The sequence below is a fragment of the Cebidichthys violaceus genome, unplaced genomic scaffold, assembly GCF_023349555.1.
Source record: "Cebidichthys violaceus isolate CVI_PGR_0920_01 unplaced genomic scaffold, fCebVio1.0.p SCAF_6, whole genome shotgun sequence".
NCBI lineage: Eukaryota > Metazoa > Chordata > Actinopteri > Perciformes > Stichaeidae > Cebidichthys > Cebidichthys violaceus.
In genome coordinates this window covers 13,229,195-13,254,153 of record NW_027176816.1, presented here as the reverse complement: position 1 = coordinate 13,254,153, position 24,959 = coordinate 13,229,195, and the positions used below count along the sequence as shown (strand labels likewise).

Genomic DNA, 24,959 nt, shown 5'->3' with positions numbered 1-24,959 from the left:
GTAGAATTTGTTCGTTTTTGTTTTTTTTAATCAAAGATTTATTTTGGACATTAAACATGCAGAATAGTAGAAGTAGAAACAGCGTGAATGGCGCAGACACTGAAGAGCTTCAATGTCTGGAAGAGAAATAGAAAGCAAGGGCGTTTGTGTGTGTTGGCCTGTAGCAAAAGGAGGTTAAATCATCACGAGGAGCACCATTCTTGAAGCCCTCCGGCGCATCTGCAGGTACCCACTATAAATAATGAGCCTACAGGCCGATGCCACAAAGGCAGTTTGCAGTTTCCCCCCTCTCACACCGCCCACCGTACACACGCTCTCTCTCTCTCTCTCTCTCTCTCTCTCTCTCTCTCTCTCTCTCTCTCTCAAACACACGCACGTGCACACGCGCTGCCGCGCACACACACGTGCACGATAGAGGTGGGAGTGGATGCTCGTGTAGCTGCTGGAAGCCGGGATGGGATAATCATGCGTGTCTGGCTCCCGGCGTTGATGCAGCTGCCGTTGCTGGATCCGGACTGGACTCGGGGCGCAGGGTGGGTCTAATTCCCGACTGGAGCTATCTGGACCTCGATGTCGATGGTATCAAGCATTCCCAGAACGACGAGGGCGATGGCTGTGAGAGGAGTCGCTGCAGCTCTGTGAAACGTCCAAGGCGAGAGAAATCGACCGTTTTCGCCGATGAAGGAGAGAATTGGCCGGCATTAAAGCGCAGCCCCAGGTTTGGAATAACTTGGAAAACGGAAGAGAGGATACTGAGGTACCCCTTAGAGGATATTGTGGGCGCCCGTCACTTGTTTTCTTTATGTTCTTTTTCAACTGGGATAGAGATAGACACGTGCCTGGAAGAACGGCTCACTTTTGCATCGGTAATTAGGAGAGAGCTGCCTCCTTGGAGCCGCGTCCGTCCGACCGACCGACCGTGGTGGTGGTGGTGGAGAAGGGGTGGGGGGGGGGGTGGGGGGGTGGATTCTTGGATGGAGAGGGCGCAGTGAGGGCTGTGAGAGTGGCTTGCCGTGTGTAGGAGGAGACGGAGGGGGGAGAGAGACCGGGCAGTTTGAAAGGACGGGGAGCCAGGAGAGGCGCGGCGGCTCCATGAGCGGCTCCTGTCAGGACAGAGCGCCCAGAGCCCAGCCGGAGCGTCTCCAGCGCCGCGGGTAGAACCCCGGGCTACCGGAACGGCGGCCAGTTTGGAAGTTTTGATGCATATGATCACAACCACCATGATTTTTATGATTCTTGGTGCTTCAGTTGTAATGGTAAGACATCTTCACCCTCCCTCGGCCACCATAAGGTTTTTTCTTTTCTAATGTAGGCGAATATGTGATCCGATCGTTGCAAATGTGCCATAAATGTATCACACTGTGCGAGAAACCCACCTCACGACAGGCCTACCAATGACATGTGGAAGTAGGTTACCCTACCTATAATTACCTGCTGTCATAAATAAATAATCTAAGTCCGCTTTGAGGCACGAGTCCGCCCTCTTAGAATCGGGAGGATCTGCCAAGGCTATGTGCTCTCCTTTTCCCCCCTCTACGATCCCTGTTGTTGTTATGTGTCTTGGTGCTGATGAAGAGAATAATTCGCTGTCTGTAGGAATAGCCCATACCCCATTGCTTGACATGTCCCAGCTGACTTGCGTGCTTCTTTGCAGGCGATAGCCTGTTTAATGGACATGAACGCACTACTGGATCGCTTTCACAACTACATCTTACCGCATCTACGAGGGGAGGATCGCGTCTGTCACTGCAACTGTGGAAGGTAAATGCCGTCATTCTCGTTCGATATTTGGGGTAAACATGGTGGTGTGGGATTTTTTTTCTTCCTTTTTTTTTCTCCCAACCGTCAATTCTTAATTGTCGAAGAGGCCTCGAAGATTTCTGGCGGCGAAGCCCAGCAAAGATATCAGCCTGTCGGTGCGCTAACAGACGTCGTTAATTACATTGACGTTTTATTATTTGCTCTGACAGACACGTTTGGTCGCGGTGGTGTTTTTTTCATATTTTAATTTTTATGTAGCTTATATATACAGAAGGGCTGCGAGGATTTCGGCTTTGCTGCATATATACGAAGGTGTGTGTCGGAGCCATAAATAGGTAATGAACTATGAGCAATATAAGGCCGTTCAAAAAACAAAAACAATTTGAGCATCAAGTGCGCAGGCCCTACACGGTGTCGGCGACAATATAAACCTGCTGGGTTTATTACGAATATATGAGTGCAGGAGTGGAGAGTGGCTATGGCTGAGGAAGTGCTATGGGGCTGGGGGCACTGGTGGCAGCTCGTCAGCCTGTACCTGCTGTTTTTATTTTCCTCGGTGAGAGCAGGTTCATTAATAAATTAATCCGGATTTAATCAGCAGTGCTGTGTGTTTTCATTCAACAGTAAGCATGTAATACATCAGGCTGAGAGATGCACCGAGACACAAGTGGGCCTCTGTTTTTTTTCTGGTCTACAGTGCCTGAGGGTATGGCAACAGTGTTGTCAGCTAGCAAGATTTTAAGTAAGAGTCCTTTCATCCAATAGATTCACACATATATTGTCCTCAGGTATTAGATCGTCATTGACCCGCGTCCTGCAGACAACCTAGCTATGCGGCCACGAGGACCGATCAGTGTTGTAGGAGAGGGGGATGTCACCAGTGGTGTTGGTGCAAGTTAAACAGATGCACATTAAAACAAAACAGCAGTGTATACTGTGCAATGCTGCAGGGAGGGGGTTGATGTACTAGCAGTTAATTTGCAGCATTAAGAGGCCAGTTCCACTGTGTGTGTTTTTTTAGCCTGTAAATTCAGAAGTGGGTCATCATCAGGTGCTATGTGCCTGTCAGAGGGGGATAATCTGACGGAAAGTTTGGAAAGGCCTCTTGCACACACTGACGGATGGGATGTGAGACTGGTCAAGACAAACAAATATGTCTGAAGACAGGATTACATGTAAGATGATGTATCACTCAACGTCTTATTTTGTAATATTTTGACAGTCATGTCATCCTTGCCACTGCTGAAGGGGGCTTGGTTATGTATGAAATGAGGATATGACAGTAAAAAGTAGGCAATTGTCAGCAGCATTAAGCACTGATTTCAATATTTATAATACCAAAAAAATTAATTGTATTTTGTTCCTCCAATACAAGTATTAAGTCAATACTCTGGACAGTACAGTCAAATATTTCCCCTCCTGTTAGTTTTCAGGTGACTGTACCCACACAGTGTCTTTCCCCCTGACCTGGAAACACTACTGAACGAGATTCTGTCATCCGTGTTTTCACACGCACAGCAGAAAGAGTGGGATGCATGGATGAACAGAGCAGACCTGAGCTCGGGTTTTTCACTCGCCTGACTCCCACCCGTTAGACGTGGAGGTGCCATGACGCCCACAGCGCTCACCTTATCAGGCTTGAGGACACGGCCGGTGTCATTATATTTGGCAGCCTCATGTGCTCTGATTCAGATGTAGTTGTAGCTTCTCTGATGGGCCGAGGCCTGGCTCTGTGGCAGGGAGGAGTTTCTGACCCTGCTGATTGGTGTCATGCTGTTAAGAAGGGCTGCAGGGTAGTTTGTCTTAAGATGATCTAAATGCTCTCATTTACATCCGGAAGTCTTACAGAAAAACTGAATTGTTTTCATTTTTGTACTAGAAAAGAAGACCCAAACACAGTGGTTGCAGGGTGCGGTTGAACAGGACTAAATGCAGGCAACACAAAATAATCCTTTATTCTTCAGGGCAAAGAAAGAGGAAGATTTTGGCTTATCTTTGTACGTAGCTTAGCTTTGTTTTTTGGGATGTTTTGGCAATAATGGACCTCAGTGGCTGTAAAGCTCGAGTCAGTTAGGTTTGATCCCTGTGTGGCCCTACTACTTCTTTGGTAAGATACTTAAGATCAGGTTTTTCCTCCATATTCAGTGCTAAGTGCTGAGGGTGTTTCTGCACTGCACTTCCCAGGTATCATCTGCCAATCAGACTACATGGAGGGTTTTCTGTTAAAGAAGTTGCATTCCAGCAGGTGAAGATTTTTCACTTCTCCCTCACTTACCGGCAGACAAGTCAGAAACATCAGTAAACAGTCAAACTTCCAGTGCATTAGCCACTAGGTGTTAAGCATATCAGCTTTCATTAATGATGTGTTATGTCAGTCAGAGATAAGCAAAGCAGATATTTATTAAATACGGCATCAGTTCAAACTCATTATTGATACAATCAGGGGCGTCGTTAGGCCTATAAACTAACTATTGTTTCTCACATGGACAAGTTATTTATAACTCTCACATGCTACATATGTGCATGGGTTCTGGTTTGTATGTTTTCTCCCCCTTCAAATTACAGTCCAACAGTCTATCATCATACTTAATAATATTCACCCGGGCACTAGGACCTTGGGGAGGCTGCTGCGCTGGCTTTCTCACTCTGCTATGTAACGTCTCTCGTCAACAGCCAGGATTATAGCCAAGGAGTTTTGCTCAAAGTAAATGATGCACGGAGTGAAATTATAAGTACGGGTAGTTACAGAATGTGCCTATCTGTAGTTGTTAACGATTGTTACCTGCTTAAATTTAGGTTTACTTGAGGCAAATCAAGGGAATATTGTAGTGGGCTATGTTAACACTAAGCTAGCAAGCTAGCTAGCTATTTTGTTAGAAACTTGTCTCCAGTGAGCAAGAGTGTGAACGAGCGAATTCGAAATGCATGAAATAACTATCAACATCTCTCTATTCTTTGCATTATAATATCTCTCTAGTATTTCGAAACAATAATATCAGTCCCTATATAATGTTGTTTATAATCAGTTAATGGTATATTTGACACTGAACTAACAGAGTTGTATCCCAAACCGGACAGTTTTAGCTAACGTTCCAATAAAAATTCACTTAAAATATTGATAAAAATGATCGTGTAATGTTTGCAGTTGGTTTAATGGTGTTAAACTAAAGTTTAACTTTGTAGCTTTCGAACTAAATATTGTTGTAATTATTAAAGTTAGCTTTGCCTTTACCAGAGTCATTAAAAGGACGCTAACGCCGGTGAATTAGCCGTGCGCCGATATTGGCCTAATCCGTCCAAACTTCTATGTCGTTGTAAACATTGGGTGCTGCTGGTTTTTCGGGGATATTCGCTTGTTGCAGTGTCGCCAAAATTACCATCAATGCTGTCAACACCTCCGGGAACGTAGTTCTGTCCTTCACAATAAGATATCACTCTTCAACAACTCCAAATTGTGCAAAAAAAGCTCCTTAATTCCCGTTTGAGTGTATACCACCACCTGCTGGTTGTTTTGTTAAACTCTTCTCATGTCAATCACTGGCAAAACACCAGCTGATGCATGGAATTTAACAATTATGCACACATATATTGTATATAACAATTACTTATCATAACACACAGTGCAGAGTAAGAGTTTGATTACAACAAAAACACAAGTATTCATGATTGAAAAGCCACATTGTTAAAGTGAAAGACAAATAACTTGTGCAAATGATTGAAAAGGTGATGCAAATATTAATTAAAAAAATTGTGAGCACATGTTTCAGCCTTTTTACTGCAGCTCCCATGTACTATTATTATTACAGTGCTTTTAAGGCTGAATTACAGATTAGCTCAACAATTTGGGAACTGTCAGTAGCTTTTAGTAGTGGAGAGCCCCATTGTCCGCTCCGCTGTGATTCACAGTACGCTACTTTCTGTTTATGGAAAGATGGAAAAACTATGAACAATCTACACCAACAACCATTACGTGATAACTGTTGAAAATAGAAGGCTGCTAAACTATTAAACCTATATACAAACAAAACGTATAAAAGCCTAGATTAAACTGAAGAGTTTGATCCTTAAACTGAACTGAAGACAGTCAGAAGCCGAACATCATGACATCAAGTGTCAAAACCAAAAGCAAGACAAAGCTTCCCAAAGTAGTCAAACTGGGTAGTGCAATTACAGGCTGCAAACAAACCTGCTGTCCTTTCACAGCAAAGCAGTCCAGAGCTTAAGTGGCACAATGTTAGACACACAGTCATCCATTGAATCACTAGTTTTAGCTATATAAAAAGATTTTATACCTGTTAACATAAAATATCTTAATTAGTTAGGTAAGCCAGCACATCACATCGATTACCTGGTGCTTTTTCTATGCAGCATATATTGTGTTTTATGTTAATGTATTCAATGTGTCCTGTCTGGGTGTTATATGTTGTGCTAACGTATCATTTTGTAGAGTAGATTTTACACAAGCAAACCAAAATCCTGCCTTTTGCATGCAAAAAGTAGATGATGCAGTATTTTCTACCCTGGCCTGTCAAGTTCAAACATACACCGACCAACAACATTTTAAAAAATGTAATCAAAAATCTGGACACAAATGGCATTTAAAATAATCGTCTTCATCATCCAGCTCCTCGTCCCAGCCAACACATGGTGTGACACTATGTGTGGCTGCTGTCACACTGAACCCACGACACCAATCCCTCCGAGCTCTCAGGAGGGTCAGGTTCCCGGCACCGGCCACACTTCCAAACTGTCTGCTCCATCTCTTCAGGAGTGTGACCTATTAATAGAATTTTACTTTTTTTTAACTTTGAATTAAAGAAAACTATAATTTCATGGGTTGGCATACAATGAAAGTTTACATTAAGTACACTACCGGTGGATGTCGTGGGTCCAGCAGATGAGGAGCTGGATGATGGTCTGGTCTCTGCAGGTTGGGAGGCTGTATAAATAACAGAAAAAGCATAACCATGTTTTGTTTACTCTTCATTGTGGCTAATGTCAACATTATGTTATAATATTGCTTGTTTCTATTTTCAGATTATTTAGAGCATTTACGGTGGGAGGGAGAGGAAGGAGTTTGGGACCCATAGAGGTCATGTCCTGCAGCCGATGTTGAAGGCTCTGAAATAATAATTATATTTTATCATTACAACACTAAAATACATACTCATAATAATGTTTATGCGTCACAATAGTTAATACATTCTGATTTATACGTGAATTCAAATGCATAATAGATATGGGCTGACCAGGAGACAGGGGAAGGTGGTGGTGTCCCTCAGCAGGCAGGCTCGGTGGTGATGTGGTCCTGCTGGCAGGCAGCCGGGGACCGTGGGAGGCACAAGAGGGGGCAGAGCAGGATGAGGGACCGGCGATGGAAAGTCCGGAGCTGGTGGCTGAAGCAGCCCCGAGGGACACTGGTCAGGCTGGGGCAAGAGCCGCCAGACAGGGTAGAGGAAGTGGCTGCCGGGTCGATGTCTCCGGCCCGCTGCTGCTCTCTGTCTCTTCTGGCCAGAGCTTGGGCCTCCCGCCTTGCAGCACGGTCCTCCGCCTCCACGATGACATCAGACATCTCCTGAGCTGTCAGTAACCTGGCCTTGGTGATGTTCCTCCTGACCTTGCCGGTGTTGCGGTTGTAATTTATTTCGGCCAGGAGGTGGGCCAGGTCTACTGTTATCCGGCATGATGTTACCAGGGGATGGGTGATGTAAGGATTGGGAGGAGGAGGGGCAGGTGGAGGTTGGTTCTGGGGATTGGGGATAGGGGCTGGTTGGGCTGGGGAAAGGGGATGCTGGGAGGGGAGGGCAACATCAGGCACAGCCCAGGAAGATGCCAATAGGGTTGGCGGAGATGGTGAGGAGGCCCCACGCCGCGGCCCGGACGGCCTGACCCGTGACCAGTCGATGGCCATTGGGTCCAGAGGGTAGAAGCCACACCTCCTGAACCCAGCCACCAACAGTCTCCGATCCTTCACCCTCTGGTAGGAGTCTCTTAGGACCCTTGAAAACTCCTTCTTAGAAACCAAGAAGGAGTCGCTCACTGCCGACAGATCTCCTGTAACACCAGAGAAATCTGCCTTCAAGGGTCCGAAGAAACTCACGTCCAGAGGTTGAAGGATGTGAGACGTATGTGGTGGCAGGCACAGGAGAATGACCCCCTCCCTTTGTGCCGCCCGGACCAGCTCTGGATCCAGGTGGGATTGGTGTCCATCCATAATGAGCAGCAGCGGGCGCTCCTGCGCGGCGAACTTCAGGAAGTGCCCGACAAACCACTTTCTAAACAGCTCACTGTCCATGTACCCTGCTGGCGACTTCCCGTAGAGGGCATCGGGAAGCCCTTCCTTATTATAGGGGCCCCCTGGATATCCCCCCTTGTAGATGATGAAAGGGGGGACATCCTCCCCAGCCGCGTTGAGGCAGGCCAGGACGGTGATGTGTTCTCTCGTTCCCTGGGCCTGCCTGTAAGCATGTTTAGTCCCCTGGGGCACAATCACCTTTCTTCTCGTAGAGTCCAGCTGAAACCCCGTCTTGTCGCAATTGTATATCTGACGGGGTTTCTCCCTCAACCTGTGCTCCTCCAGGGTGGTGGTGAGGAGCCCGAAATACTCCTCAATTAACTCCCTGTTAGCACAGGATGCCCTCCCACGGTCAATTATGTCTGGGGTCCAGGCAGTAAGGCGATGGTGTTGCCGCTCCCTAAAGTTAATCCACCACGTCTGGCCAAGCACGGTTCTCTGTGCTTCCTAGTGGCGGAGGTTGTATATGGCCAGAGCGTGGGCTAGGACCTGAGGCTTTGTCAGTGGAAACCCGTGACTGGCAGAAATACAAACAGTATTCCACCAGGGAATCCTCATCTTCAGGGGTGAGGAGAGTCCTCTGACCATAGACACAGTCAGAGGACACCCTTCCACTGACTCGGTCACTCAGGCTGGACTTCGGAACCCCAAACTGCTGGGCTGCCTACCGTAGAGAGAGCCTGCCTGCTTTCACCTCCTGTAGGGCCTGTGCCATGGCCTCCTGGGTCCACTTCCTCGTCTTCCTCTTCCTAACTTGCCTGATGTTTGGCATCTGCAAATACACATTCATTTTGGCACAGTAAGAAATTAAATTCAAAATTACTTTTAAAGCCACATTATTTGTCTCAATAAGTTGAATAATTCTATAAATTGCCAGATTACCATGCATATTTAACACATGCATAGACATAAATATATTTACCTTAAACCATTGCAGATTTACAATTTCTATATCCATCTTTACTTTTCTTGATCCTCCTGTAATGGAAAAAGCTCTCACACAGACACACGGTACCTACCTTTCTTACTTTAACAGTTTCTTCCTGTCTTTTCTACTGCTTCCTGATGTATCCTTTCTACTCTTTTCTGCTCCTTGATGTCTCCTTTCTGCTCCCTGATGTCTCCTTTATGCTTCCTGGTGTCTCCTTTCTACTCTTTTCTGCTCCCTGATGTCTCCGTTCTGCTTCCTGATGTCTCCTTTCTACTCTTTTCTGCTTCTTGATGTCTTCTTTCTGTTCTTTTCTGCTTCTTTAAGTCTGCTTTCTACTCTTTCTCTGCTTCTTTATGTCTCCCTTTGCCTCTCTTCTCTTCCTTCTCTCTGTTCTCTATCTTTTCAGGCAGGAACATAAACCACAAGAGAGAAATTTGTGTCAAAAACATTACATTTTGGTTAACCTTATATATAACCTAGCACTGTATTATATTGGAGGTTTATTTACATAAACAATATTTCTAATCATAAGAGCCACTGCTGGCTTTTAATAAATGTACTGTACATTTATTGAAAGCCAGCAGTGGCTCTCAGCAGTCTCTCTCTCTTTCTTTCTCAAACACACACACGCACACACACACCAAAATTATTTGCATAATTTATTAGATCATTGTCTATGAATATACTTTATGTAGCCTGGCTTATGATAAACAAGAAAAACACTTTATTTTACATATGTCTGCTGTTATATTTCAGAGCTAAAAATAAACAAACAGCTGCCTGCGCTATGATTCTTTGTCGTTTTTCCCGCGGCCACAACAATTTTTTCAGACACAACATTTCTGCCTCCCTCCCCTCGACTACAGATTATGTCACACATCAATGCTATATTTTCATTGGCTAGACAAAGTAGTGTAAAGCTAGCTACAAACTACACTCATATGCTAACTCATATTAGCAGTACGGTGAAAATACAGAGACACTTTTCAGAGTAAAGAGCGTCGCCCGAGTGTTCTTTCTGCTTTCTCTCATCAAAGTCACTTTCCTATAGTATTTAGACATGTAAACGTCCATATATATTCATGAAATTTGACATGTAGATTCTTTGATATGTATGAATTAATATTACTTACGTTTTGGATGGCGATCGCCGAAGAAAATAACCGCGAAAAGACCGGAAAGTGCGAAACGACGGAAGTGACGAATCAGGCCAATAGCGGCTAGTGCTGTACGAGACAGGCCATGTTTACGTTAGTTCATCTTTATCTTAGTGATAGTGTCCAAATGAGCATAAAATATCACTGGTATGTAAAAACTACACGGACCACAAAATAGATGTAAATGTTGATCAAAATCTTATTCCCTTCTGCTCATAATAAAACAAGTAAACAACTCAAAAGTTGACACTGTCAGGTCCGTTTTCCATCCATTGTGTGCGGTCCCTTTAAGAATTAGAATTTGGGAGTGACGCGGATATGAAAGCTAGTTTATCCGTCTTTCCTTTACAAGCAGGAAAATTATTTCTCTCTTTATTTGAAAAAAGTTCATATTTGTGTTGTCAAATTTCACTATGACCCTGAAATTCTCTCTTATCATATACTGAACGCAAGCAAAACTACAGAGCAAAATCACACTCTTTCAGATTAAACCAATCTATGAACTGTCTGAAACAATGGCTATCCGCAGCCCCAAATGGGCCCCAAAAAAAATTGCCGTGCAGTGTGCGCGCAAACATGCCTCTGCCCTTAGGGCTAAGCCCCCCCCTTTCTTTGAATCCTAGAAACGCCCCTGGATGCAATGTCCCAAAGTGTGTGCCTTCCAGCGGTTACATCTCTCGTCTCCCATTGTTTTCACTTACAGGGTTTGTCAGAGAACTGTCTGTGCTGTTAGATTGTAAAATTATAGTAAAAGTATAGTCAGAATTTAATATCAAGTAGATGCATTTTACATGGAGCGAAGTCGGTGCTGGAATGATTGTTGAACAGTAGCTGCTGCAACAGTTGATATGCAGAGATATATTTATGGTGTTACCATGCATGTTGTCCCTAAGCTGCAATGCAACAGAGTGATGCATTCACGGATCAGTCGTCTTTTAATTTGCATTCCATCAGTGTAATATTTCCATATTTCCCCTTCTTTCTTCTCCTGTGGATTTGTGGAAAACACAATTAAAATTGGATTCATATGGAGTCCTTTAATGTCTCCAACTTGGAACAAATTTAAAGAGACTGTCTAGCAAGAACCCGTTTGGATCTGGAATAATTTTACGAAATGAAGAAGAAGAAGCCCACTTTGATGAAATAATTGCTAGTTATGAGGTATCTCAAGAACCATATTCACACTTGATGTATTTTGGATGATGTATTTGTCTTGTCTTGTCTTTGAGTTAATCCAGAAAGAATTTTACTGAGCAGGCATTGCCTTAACTTTTTAGGATATTGGAGTAAATGCCTTTGTTAAAGTAGTCTCTGAAGGCGATAGTGGAGTGTTTGCTTATTCTTATTTCAGGCCGTGAGCAAAAGTCTCCTTAAACTTTTCCAGTCGCAGCTGCGCTAAAGTGCAGCCTGGAGACACCCAAGGGTCCTTGAGAGGGCTTCAAGGGGGTTTTCAGCAAAGGGTGGATTAGTGCAATTTGTTTTAAATTCAGAAAATAAATCTCTGGATATCATCCACGTTAGGATGGGTATGCAGAACACAAAAACACCATATATAGGGTAAACCGTTTTACCACCATAACATACTCAATGGCCTTCACAGTTACCAGATCTCAACCCAACTGAACACCTGTGGGAGAATTTGGAGCAACATGTTACACAGCGCTCTTCACCATCATCATCAAACCACCATTTGAGAAGAATGGTGTTCGTCCCTCCAGTAGAGCTCCACAGTATACATGCCAAGCAGCATTGAAACCGTTCTGGTAGCCCAACAGTTTTTTTCCTTTAATTTAACACCCATCTGTATGTCTATGTGACAGATAAGAAATGTTAATTTGTATCTTTGATTCATACAATTATATGTTGGCTTATATCTAACACTTCCTATCACACCATCATCTGACTCCCCCCAGGCATCATGTCCACTATGTAATCCCATATGATGGGGACCATTCCTTGGTGGACTCATCAGAGAACTACTTTGTAAGCGACAGTGTGACCAAGCAGGAGATGGACTTGATGCTGGGGCTGCTGCTGGGCTTCTGCATCAGTTGGCTGCTGCTGTGGCTGGACGGAGTCCTACACTGTGCTGTCAGGGCCTGGAGGGCGAGCCGCTACTACGGTAAGACAGATACATTTGCAGAAACACATGAACACAACTCAAACAAGAGTACAGCAAACCCTAAATTGTCATAAAATCTTTCTCATTTTGGAAGTGTGTGCTGAGGTGTGAATGCTCTGCTGCTACATGAACGTTCTCAGGAATGGAAACTTGAATAATCTTAATTTGAAAGGTGAAATAACAAAGTATCTATGATTTAAAAGCAGGATGTGTGTTAGCCAAATGCTTGCATGCAGAAATATATGTATCTGTATGTATCCGCCATGTATCTTCTGCATGTGCTTGCGTTGGCCAGGTTAACACTGCAGTTGGTTTTGCTCAGGTAAATGACCTTCCCCCCATTGCTTGGTCCATTTTTGGCTCTCCTCACTGGATTTTTTTCTCAGTGTACTGCGACCTCTTGGAAAATCACAGCTAAACCTTTCAACAGTGTGATGAGTCAGACGAAGGCTAACGGCTGAGGTAAAACTAAATTTAAAGTGTTGTCTTCTGTTTTGGACAGCCGAAATACCTCAAACCCTATTTCAGAAAAAAAAAAACACTTGATTTGTTTACAGGAAACAGCAGCAGTCAAAGGGTAATGCGAGAGCACCATCATTAGGTGTAATCATGTTCTGAATATGTGAAACTCATCATTTACGAGATAATTATCTAAAAAGACAACACAAAATCATATCTCAATAAGAGCTGCTGCTATAATACAGACTCTCAAAAATTAAATTTTATACAAATACAGGATAGAGAATATGATGTTAAAAACAACACTTCTATAGAGACGATTATTGGAAAAAAACAAGTCGAAGTCAACAAAATGATTCAACTGCTGATTCACATCAACTTCTCTCCTGATGTTAACTTCAATACATCATTGTTAAGTTCGTTTTGAGGGCATACAGTGTCATCACCGCACTACAGTATGTTGCTATGGTCTAGCAAGTCTATTTGTTTGAGCCCATTATCTAAAATGTTGTGTTAGCATTGAACCAAACAGAAGAGTTGATGTCCTTGTGGCAACAAACAAAATAACTTCTCAGCATATTTGGTTGAATCACTTTTCAGCAATGGTTTGGATTGAATATCAGTGTTTCAAGCCAGGTCTGACAGAATGACCTCTGCTCACCAAAACTTCTGTGCACCATTGTATTATGCTAAGTTAAAACTTCAAGGGTCTCTTTGGGCATACTGCAAGGCTAAAACAGCAAAGCAATGCAGTCAAGTGAAATATAATATCAACAGCGGTTGAAATAATGAAGATGATGCAACCCCCAATTAACATTTGGTTGAGTCGAACCTCAATGAGAAGATGGCAATTCCCTAAATTAATATTCATGACTAGATAACTTGAAATGTATAAGTTTAGCGAAGCATGAATTTATGTTAACAATAAAGAATACACTTTTATACAGCACTTAAAAAAAGGATGGACTTGTATTAAAATACTGAAATGATGTCATGAAATTGTAAATAAAAGATAGAAGTATGGTTAAGGATTTAAAAGGGAACACTAAATTTTGGCATGGACTTCAACAGCTGAGGTTAGGCAAACATAGGTCTCCCATGGTGATGAGGAAAGAATCACCAGAAGGGCCCTGAAAGAGGATCTCAAGCAGCAATCAGGCTCACTTGGGGGTTAACAAATCACACAAACAGGCTGGCTTAAAACCTTAAAATCAATTCTACAACTGACAAGCAGTCTGTGAAGGGAGACAAGTGTTTAGGTAATGTGGTCAATCCTCTTGGAGAGTGTGATTAGCCTGGGAGCAGCACTCTGAATTAACTGTAGTGTGTTGATATTTCTTTTGGAAAGACCACAAGTGTGTCACAACAATCAAGCTTGGAGGGGACGCAAGTGCGAAAGACCTTCTCCAGTCCTGCAAATGAAGGAAAAATTCAATCTTCTTAATGGTGTGTCCTAGTTAAATAAAACACAATTACACCATTTGAGTGTCTAAAGACAGACCTTAGATTATGGACTTCTGGCTTCATGTTTGTTCACTCTCTCTGAGCAGATTATACATAAAATGATTAATAGGAATAGTACAGGAACAAGGAGGGGTAATAGTTAGGATCTCTTATTTTGAGCCTTTTAAATTGTTTAAAAAAGTGTTTGGACATCAGCACTTCTTATGAGAGAGACGTTGTGAAATGTAGGATACATATAATATAATACATGGTTTTATTGGACTTTATAACAGCCTGTCAAGCTTTGATATGCGCCACGGAGAGCATATTGATTAAGAACAATCAGGGACCCAAGATAGATCTTTGGGGGACGCCACAATAGAGTGGAGCCCATCACCCTCAATAGAAGAAAGGCGTTTTATCAGCTATGAATTAAACCAGTCTTGCGCCACGTTGATTTCAGAGAATTGACTCAAAAATAGTGGTCCACTCTGCCAAAGGCTGAGCTATAAGGTCAAGGAGAATTAAAGTGATTATTTCAGACGCAGTGATTTCCCAGAGCAACCCCACAGTAACAGCAAAACACCGGTCACTGCACCTGGTTGGGAAATACTTCCAGCATGTAACTGTGAAACCACAACTTGTCATTTTTATATTACGGTATATATTCACATTGAGTAAATGAGACACTGCCTGTGAAGAAAACAAAGCTTTAAAGGTGCTGGTTGGTGTTATTCAGCTTTGGACAAAGCCAAGACAGGCCAGCTGTTTCCCCCACCACTTGCTGGCTCTACCTCCATAGTTAATGCACAGACATGAGAATGGTATATCTTCTCATATAAAGTACAGAAAAAAAACCTAATATGCATATCTCCCAAAATGTCAAACTATTCTTACAACAATCCTACAGCAATCCTCTATTTATTATAGAAACCTGTTTTGATCTTTTTACACTAAGGCTGACCATGGCAAAACTTGCATTGAAGATTGGGAGCAGGTTGTGGATGCGTTTATCCATTCATGCTGAAAGAAAATGGATATTGGACCCTTGCTGTGGTCAGCAAAATGTACACGGGTTTCCTACAGTTATGGCAGTAGGAAAAAAAGCACAGGTGTCACTAATAACACAAGCAATGGCTCTGTTCTATCCAAGTGTCCCGGTTAGTCATGACTGTGTGACTGGGAGCAAGCACACACTAACAGGACGCTGAAATTGAAGCAGCTAAATGGAACTCAGCCATCACTCATTTCATTATTTACACCTCTGCTTTTTTCTACTGTGACATGTTGCCTGAAAATTGTGAAAAAAACGGCCTTTTCTGTAGCACATGGATGTCTGAAGGCTGCACACGACTGTTTCTAATTATTCTGACTGCTCAGGTTGTAGGTGGGCAGAGCTAAGATAGAATTTATGTAATTCCACCGAACTTCATGAATTGAAAATAATGACTGTGCCCCCTTGTTAGCGGCAAGGGTGGGAAAACCTGCTTAACTGGAGTGCATGCTGCATATGAGGCAGCAGGTATGATGCACATTACAGTAAATTCAGTCAAGACAAGCCATGTAAAATGTTTTTCTTTGTCTGTATTGTTCACAATGCTGTTGGCACACGTGGTATTTTGCTTTCTTGTCAATTCAAAGCGGCAGTTGCCATTCGCATGCCTAATCAAACCCCTAACACACCCTACAAGCACAAACCAGCAACGTGCCCACTCAACAAAGCTAACAACAACCAAGCGTGCACGTATGGTGCACAGCCATACAATCCTGAAAAGAGACCTAATCTGCCTAAAATCACTTGTGCGGGTTTACCATGGGCATGCAGGGTCTTTAGCTCAACTAACGATATTACTTTTGTCTCAAGGGTAACTGTATGTCCCAGAAATGTCTGCGTGTCAAGCTCAGTCATTGGGTAACCTAATCAACATTAGGTCTGCGCTGTGGTTCAGTGGTTAGCACTGTCACATCACAGCAAGAGGGTCCTTGTTTGAACTCTGGTCCTGTTCTGTAACTCTGTATGGAGTTACAGTACATGAGTGCTTTCTGCAAGTTTGCATGCTTTTCCTGCTTTAGTCTATGAGAATAAGAGGATAGCATTCATTTACAGGTACCATACATGATGTGTAACGTATGGATTATATTTCCAGGTTTGCAGAAAGCCACAGATAGATATATAAAGAGTCTTGGTGTGGATAAATGCACGGCTTGTCTATTCACATTTCGCTGAAGCCACATGAATTAATGTGCAGCGCTTGATGAAAATGTGTTGTGTAATGAGAATATCTGGTCAAGCTGTTATTTGTTTTAAACAAGCACCGCTTTGGCGTGATAACCCACACAATACATATATGAATACGCATACAGCAGTTACGGAGACCGGTTCGAACCAGGCTCGAAAAACAGCGATTGATAATTGACTTCACTCCCGCCCGCCATCTGCTGCGATGGTAGTGTAAACTGCATTCCCACATACCATGTGTTTAAATACAACTAAAATTGTGACAGTTGCTCCTTAATTTCTTGTCTCCTGGCAGCGCTCTCTCCGAAAAAATATCTGTTTCATTTCTCTTACCATCTCCCCCCTGACAGATGACCGATGCATGTTATTTAAGTAGAAGAAGAGGAATGCGGCAGATTTAATGAGACAGAACATGTGGTATTCAGTTCACCAACATTTGTCCTGTGTGGTTGCACGGACTCGAGCGAAGACATAAAAGGTGTTCAGCTGAGCAGATACGTTACACACGTGTGGGATCGTGACACGACAGCATGAAATCCCTCATAGTCTGGCGCTTTGCTGAAGAGCGTCTCCGCGCACTGGCAAGATGTTGATGATGCTGATGAGCTGAGTATTAGCATCCTGGATTACAGTGTTTCAGTTTCTCACAGTCATGGCGGTTTCACAGGCTTTTCTACCCAGCTGCTAAGGGGCTTGAATTGTATGAGCTGCGATAGTTGCAGGCTGCTGCTTTGCTCAGAGGTATGGAAGTTTTTTTTGCAGCGAGTCAGGCAATGCTGTTTTCTCCAGTGCATTAGTGCAACAGTGTAAATACATCATCATAAAAATTAAATTAGGCTTGTTTTTCTTTTGTACTGGGAGGGAATGCCCCTTTTTTCTGTGTGTGTGTGTGTGTGTGTGTGTGTGTGTGTGTGTGTGAATCGACTGTGACGTTGATGCTAGGTCAGGCTCGTTTAGCCTCCCCAAGATGAGGAGTGAAGGTGAGGCTGACAGAGCGGTGTGTGTGTGTGTGTGTGTGTGTGTGTGTGTGTGTGTGTTGGGGGTGCAGGATGGAGATGCTGTCACATCCCCACCCCCACTAACACACACACTCTCCTCCAGAGCTATAAATAGAATGAGAGAGAGCAGCTGGAATGGCAAGTGAAAAACACACACATATACACACACCGTGTGCATTGAGATGCACATTGATTCTCGTTGCTTCCCACCCCCTCCTAATTTCATCTCTTGCTCCTCCCTCTCCACTTATTGAACCTACTCCTGGCCATTTCCTTTACAATGCCTGCCGCTGCAACTATCTCTTTTTCATCTTATCATTGATGCACTGCAAATATCTGATACCAGAGTCTCTTTTGCAAATACACTGGTGAGAGAGAAACATAAAAACTATCTGAAAAAAATAGAAAAAGATGACATTCAGCATTAAGCCCCCCTCTCCCTCCCCTCTAAGAGCATAGAAATTGTGCCTTTCGCCTCCCATTTTCTGCCTTGCATTACCATTTCTGCCGACTCCATCCCCATCCTTTTATTCAAATGAGATAAACCTGTCTTTGTTGCCCTTTTTCCTTTGGATACCCTTCAGAGCAGTCCTTGTGGACAGCATACCCATTCACAGCTATAAATAACTCACTCTCTCTCCCTCCTCACCTCCCCACTTCCCCAACTCCACCACCACCCCTCCTCCTCCTCTCGCTCATCCTCTAGCAGGGCCATTTGCTACTGGGTTTGCTGTCTGGGGCTCTCCCCTCATTTTCTCTCTCTCACTCTCTCTCTCTACTGTCTCTGTGGACCTCGCTCCGCCTTGCCAGCTCCAGTTTATAAGCCAACAGCACGAACCATTACCCTCCTCACGTTATACACCTCTCCTGGTTTGTCGGCTGCTAATTGGTCAAAGACGTAATCTCACTTGTAAAAATCCCCTTGACTGTAGAGCAGGGGTTCTTAACCTTTTTGACCTCGGGGCCCAACTTTTCAAGTACAAAGTGGCCCGGGGCCCATTCAAATATGAACACTGTATTGGTTTAACTAATTGATCTCACTCTTGGTTTAATTTGTATTCACTAACTAAATCAAATTCACTTACAGTTTAACAAGCAAATTTCCAAAAAGTCCAGATTGACAAAATCTCCTCGTGCAAAGGAACACTACAATAATATCTAATTTGCACTATTTAGTGCCATATATATTTATTCAAGAAGTCTAGTAGTAACAACGTCTCTGTGTAGTAAACAACTGTCCAATCAAATAAAGAAAGTACACATCAATTATATTAACAATTATTAGTCTCAATTTTCAAATTTAACTTGATGGATTATAAATAATACATAGAAATACATAAATAAATGTTCCTCCCATTTCAAGTAAAAATAAGGGATGGAATAAAGAATAACTGACAGAACAGAACATTTTTGAAAAATGTGCTTCTTATAATAAATCACATAATTTTAGAAAAATTAATTTCATTGAATCGCTCTGTAGCTTTAAATTCAGTCAATTCAGGTGTGAAGTGATGTCAATCAAAAAAACATATTTTTCTCATCTAACAAGATAAATGTGTGTGCAGTGACTTTATCTGTGGTTATTCAACCACTTGTTTCAGCTCTATTCTCTCTGTTAACATCATTTGTCAGTGAAATAATGTGTAGTTCTGATCATTATGGGCCCTTATGTTTATTTCCTGTGTCTTCATTGCGAATGTGAGTGGATACTTTTGCTTCTATTAAGACATACTGTCATACTACTGCCCGTGGGAAGCTTTCAACTATACGAATCTGGCAATTTTTGGCCAAAGACTCTGAGCTCTTAGTTCAGTTCTCTCTTTTTAGGAACCGTCCTCTGATTTGATTTTCTCAACTCCAACATCAGTTTTACTGCTCTGCGATCTATTTCCTCGTCTCTCCCCCGTGTGTCACGGTGTGTGTACATTTCACTCGAGTCAGGAAACTTGTCAGAATACGCATATTTGATTGGCTAAACTGCATCACGTGACGCATTGGTCGGTGTGTTATCTGCACCGCTGAACAAGTGCCGTAAATGCTGAAAAAGCTGCGCCGGTTAAAATAGTAGCGCTCCGTCAAAATGTAATAATTCTCAATTATCTATCGGTTTTAGGTCCTGGGTCCGGATAAAACGGCGTCTAGGTCTGGATCAGGGCCGCAGTCTGCCAGTTAGTGACCCCTGACCTATGCGGTCCCGCAGCCCTCGCGGCCCACAGGTGCAAAACTGAACGTTTTTTGCAGCCCTCTAGGTGGCGCTCGCGGCCCAATTGTGGGGCGCGGCCCTATGGTTAAAAATCACTGCGTAGAGAAATGACGCCTGGATACGGTCACATGTGCAACAGCCCAAACACAAATGGGGGAAAAAATCAAGGGCAACACCATGGTGCACTTGAAGAGATTGATGCCATTTACCATTCTCATCCAATTTTGAATCCTGTCTCTGTCACTCTGCCCTCACTGCAAAAAAAGCTCATCCTTACTTACCAGAATTAAAAGTTGTCACAGCTTTGATGAAGCCGGCAGCTAAAAGACATAATACACATCAGCTCTTCCAGTAACTCACCTTTAAACCTCAATGCATCCAATTGTGGGCCATTTTATGGCTTTGTGTTGTATGGAAGACATTCCATACAACAGACACATTGTTTTAAAATTTCAGAATTGTATTTTAGTCAGGATAAGCTGAAACTGAGCATGAAAAAAAGGCAGCAGAGATGGACAAAATGACAAACCAGTATATTGTTTTTAAATAGAAAGCCATTATCAGCCTAGTCTTTAATTCATACAGAATTACTGGAGAAAATTTGTGTGAAAGAAGCGCTTGGACATATTTTCATCAACATCCAAAAAGGACCCTCTGTTCCTGCTGGTTGTTGATGTGTCCTCTAACTGGATTTGGAGCCTGAAAACCAGGCTAAGAAGGATTTTACACCATTGTGTGTCTTGATCTCATGAACGTCTGGCTGAGTTGTCCTCGAAAGCCTGCATTCAGTTCTTTGCTCGTGTGTGCACACCAACAAAAGCGAAATGACGTTACCCAACAATAAACCACGTATACTGTCGTTGCACTTGCACACTTGTGAGTAGGAGTAAAGAAGGGGAGCAGGAAGTGAATCAATATTGTGACTGTGACATGTTATGATTATGACAAAATATCAATACTCACTTTCCGTTGCCTTGCTGATGCAGAGGCGTTTCCTTCTTTTCCTGCAAGCATTTGAACTCTGAAGTGTTCGACTCTCTGGCAGTTCAGTCTTATGCCAGTTTGTGCCTGTTCGTCATTGGAATTTTGGCAGTTGTTCATGTTGTTGTGTGTTTTTAAATGCTCTTAATCTGAGTGTAGCCATGACCTATAGTTACAGTGCTGTGAAAAAGTATTTGCCCCCTTCCTGGTTTCTTATTTTTTTGCATATTTGTCACACTTAAATGTTTCAGATCATCAAACAAATTTTAATATTAGACAAAGATAACCCGAGTAAAGACAAAATGCAGTTTTTAAATGATGATTTAATTTATTAAGGGAGAAAAGCTACCCAAGGGAAAAAAGTAATTTCCCCCTAAACCTGATAACTGGTTTTGTCACCCTTGGCGGCAACAATTGCAATCCAGCGTTTGCGATAACTGGCAATGAGTCTTTCACATCGCTGTGGAAGAATTTTGGCCCACTCTTCTTTGCAGAATTGTTTTAATTCAGCCACATTGGATGGTTTTCGATCAGAAACGGCTTGTTGAAGGTCATGCCACAGCATCTCAATCAGATTTAAGTCCAGACTTTGACTAGGCCACTCCAAAACCTTCATTTTGCTTTTTTTGAGTCATTCAGAGGTGGACTTGCTGGTGTGTTTCGGATCATTGTCCTGCTGCATAACCAAAGTGCGCTTGAGTTTGAGGTCACAAACTGATGGCTCGACATTCTCTTTTAGGATGTTCTGGTAGAGAGCAGAATTCATGGTTCCAAAAATTGTGGCAAGTCGTCCAGGTCCTGAAGCTGCAAAGCAGCCCCAGACCATCACACTACCACCACCATGTGTGACTGTTGGTATGATGTTGTTTTTATGAAATGCTGTGTCAGTTTTACGCCAGATATAACGGGACGCACACCTTCCAAAAAGTTCAATATTTGCCCAAAAGTCTCGGGGATCATCAAGATGTTTTTTGGCAAATGTGAGAAGAGCCTTTGTGTTCTTTTTGGTCAGCTGTGGCTTTCGCCTTGGAACTCTCCCATGGGTGCTATTTCTGCCCAGTCTCTTTCTTATTGTTGAATCATGGACACTGATCTTAACTGAGGCGAGTGAGGCCTGCAGTTCTTTAGATGTTGTTCTGGGGTCTTTCCAGACTGATTCATGTCAGTTACTTTGTTTCTCATCTGTTCTTGAATTTCTTTACATCGCGGCATGATGTGTTGCTTTTAGAGATCTTTTAGCTGACTTCACTTTGTCAGACAGGTTCTATTTAAGTGATTTCTTGATTCAACAGGTCTGGCAGTAATCAGGCCTGGGTGTGGATAGTGAAATTGAACTCAGCTTTCCAAAAAATCACAGTTCATTCATGATTTATCAAGGGGGGGCAATTACTTTTTCACATAGGGCCAAGTAGGTTTGGATAGCTTTTCTCCCTTAATAAAAGAAATCATCATTTGAAAACAGCATTTTGTATTTACTCGGGTTATCTTTGTCTAATATTAAAATTTGTTTGATTATCTGAAACATTTAAGTGTGACAAATATGCAAAAAAATAAGAAACCAGGAAGGGGGCAAGTACTTTTTCACAGCACATTAATTATATGATTTAATCGTAACTCCCCCAGTTCAATTCTGCGCGGGACCTTTGTTGCATCCCCCTCTTACTCTTCATGTTTCCCCTCTGTCTCTGTCACCCGTCGATTGAAGGCAAAGTGCCAAAAAACAATTCTGCTTAAAAAGTGCTTGGATTCACTTTGGTACACATTGTTCAAGGCCGTATGCTAGATCCTTCCACAGTATATGGCCTCATACAGTAGCCTATCATCTTTGTGTGTGTGTGTGATGTTAACATTTTGCTGCTATAATTGATGGATAACGTAAAATGAAGATTGTATAAAATACATTGCCAACAAGTTTGCTTAAAAGGTACCTGCTCTCTAGGCCTCAATGAATGCATTTTATTTACTGATAATGCAATAAAAACAATACAATACAGGTTTTACTTCTGTACAAAATACAAAAACTTCTGCATGGCAGTTTTGGGAGTTTATTTCCCTCTTTAGGCTCATGGATGATGTATTTCTGACCATGTAATCACATATGTAATGTTGATATTATCCAATTGTATTACCCTGTGATTCCATGCTCTATTGAGGAATCAAAAGGTAACGGCTTCCCATATTCGAGAAATTGAAGGGGCGTATCCATCAGGGGGTTACTGCATCCATCAGATGTGGATTCAGACCAGCATATCTTTAAGAAAAAGGACAATTTCCCCTATTGGTCACACACTTAACACCTCCTCTGACCATCCTGTTGCCTCTCATCTCTTCCCTCCAGATACCCCGTCCTGGTCATGGCTGCCCCAGTTCTGCAACCTTCGAGACCTCCGTCGCCGAGCCCAGCTCAGACAGCTGGAAGACTCCAGCGGCAACATGGTCCACATCAAGCAGAAGCTCTACCACAACGGCCACCCCAGTCCCCGCCACCTCTGACTCTAAAAAACTAAATACAAAAAATAACCCCTAGACCCCTTTCCCCTGATACCCCTCCTCCTTTCCTCTCCAAACTCCCTCATCCCCCTTCCCAAACTTCCCCTTGGCCAACTGTTGCCTCAGAGACCTTGGAAAACTGCCCTCTCACTATTCATAACATGGCCCCCTTAAACCCCCATGACAGGACTTTGGTATGACTAAAAGCGGCCCCTGTCAGCACTAAAAAAAAAAAAAAAAAAACCCCAAAATGGAGCAAGATGACAATTATTTGTTGCCACTGAAATCTTGTCTTATGTCCATGTCCACCATTGTGGGAGGAGGAAGAAAAAAAATCATTTTTAAGGGTGTTTTTTCTGTATAGAGACATTTTCTGTGTTCATTGTTAAACTTGGCATGCTCTTTTAGAACAGGGTAAGATGTGGGCAGCGTATGGAACGGGCCGGCAAGACGGGTGTCATGAATTTATTTATTTTTTTCACTATCGGGTGTGGGACTTGCGTTGGGGAGGGGTGAACGAGACTGCTGGGTGGGTGGGTTTTTTGTGATGGTTAGATCGCTGCTTCTGTAAATAGTTATAAATACAGGCAAAAGGGATTTAACAGTCTTTAAAAGGGGGTGCGTGGGGGGAATTTTTGTGCAAGTCGTTTGTCAATAGAAAACCTTAACGATGGACTGTGTGGTTAGAGATTATAATAATGGAACGGGAAGACATGTCTGTTTGAAAACTGGATGTGAAACCATGTGATTTCTGCTAAAAACACAGATTAATTAGCTTTGTTACTTAGTGAATTAACTGAATGTACTAATTTTTTTCCTGTAAATATGAGGGGGAGGGGAGCGTGTACGGTTGAGGTTGGGGTTCTCTCTGATATATTATCATTCTTTAGTAGACACGGGAGGAGAAATAAAATGCCAGCCAAGATGAGTTCCCCCACACACACACACACACACACACACACACACACACACACACACACACACACACACACACACACACATATATACACACTCACACACCCCTCCATCTTCCCCACACAGTGCTCAACACAATTCAATTCCCTCTCACTCATCAGGAGCAACCAGCCTATCAGCAGAGGGAACCCTCACCCAGCCACCCCCCCCCCCCCTTCCTCCTCCTCGTCCTCTGTCCAGACATTGCTGTTGTGAGGATGAAATGTCTGTTTTATTAAAAGTGCCATTGAAGCACAACAGTGACCTCTGATGTTTGAGTGTGTCATGTGAGCGAAGATGAGAACACATTCTCATAGCGAGAGGTTATTTCAGAGCAGCGACAGCAGACAGATTATACAGAGAGGTCCTGTTGATAACTTCAGTCGGGTTTGTTAGAATTCTAATAGCGCCGACTAACCACTTCGGAAATGACTAACAATGCCAATGAGATGCTGGTGCAACTGAGAAAAGAGCTCCACTGTTATCCTCTGGCACAATGACACGTTCCAGTGACACGGAGGGCATTTACAAGAATATTTTCTTTAGCATTATCCTATTAATCTTTGAAAATATAAGAACCACAGCTGAAGCAAATACTTATTTTATTTATTTATTTTCTCTGAAGAATGTTATAGTCATTATCTAACCTATAAAATGTGCGTAACAATTTGAGTTGACGTCTTTAAATAGTTTGTACTGTCCGACTGAAAGCCAAAGATGTTCAAATTAAAGTGATATACAACTGAGATATGGCAGAAAAAAAAATCCTCACATCTGAGAAGCAGGGAATGTATGATAAATGACTTCCTCAGCGAATATTTGATTACCAAAATTGAAAATGTTCCCTCGATGCTGTCAAGTAATTGATTAGTCATCCTAACATTTTTGTGTTTTTTATTTCTATTCTGCACATGTGCGAGAAAGGT

The 24,959-nt window shown here is 42.8% G+C and overlaps 1 protein-coding gene across 1 annotated transcript; it reads left to right on the top strand.

Moving 5' to 3' along the window:
- The first annotated feature begins 972 nt into the window (after nt 1-972).
- Nucleotides 973-24,088, top strand: tmem240a (transmembrane protein 240a). The gene is made up of 4 exons (XM_068732798.1): nt 973-1,256; nt 1,655-1,761; nt 12,058-12,266; nt 22,928-24,088. Exons 1-4 carry the CDS (start codon nt 1,200-1,202, stop codon nt 23,080-23,082), a joined length of 528 nt encoding a protein of 175 aa, XP_068588899.1. The 5' UTR covers nt 973-1,199; the 3' UTR covers nt 23,083-24,088.
- The last annotated feature ends 871 nt before the right edge of the window (nt 24,089-24,959 follow it).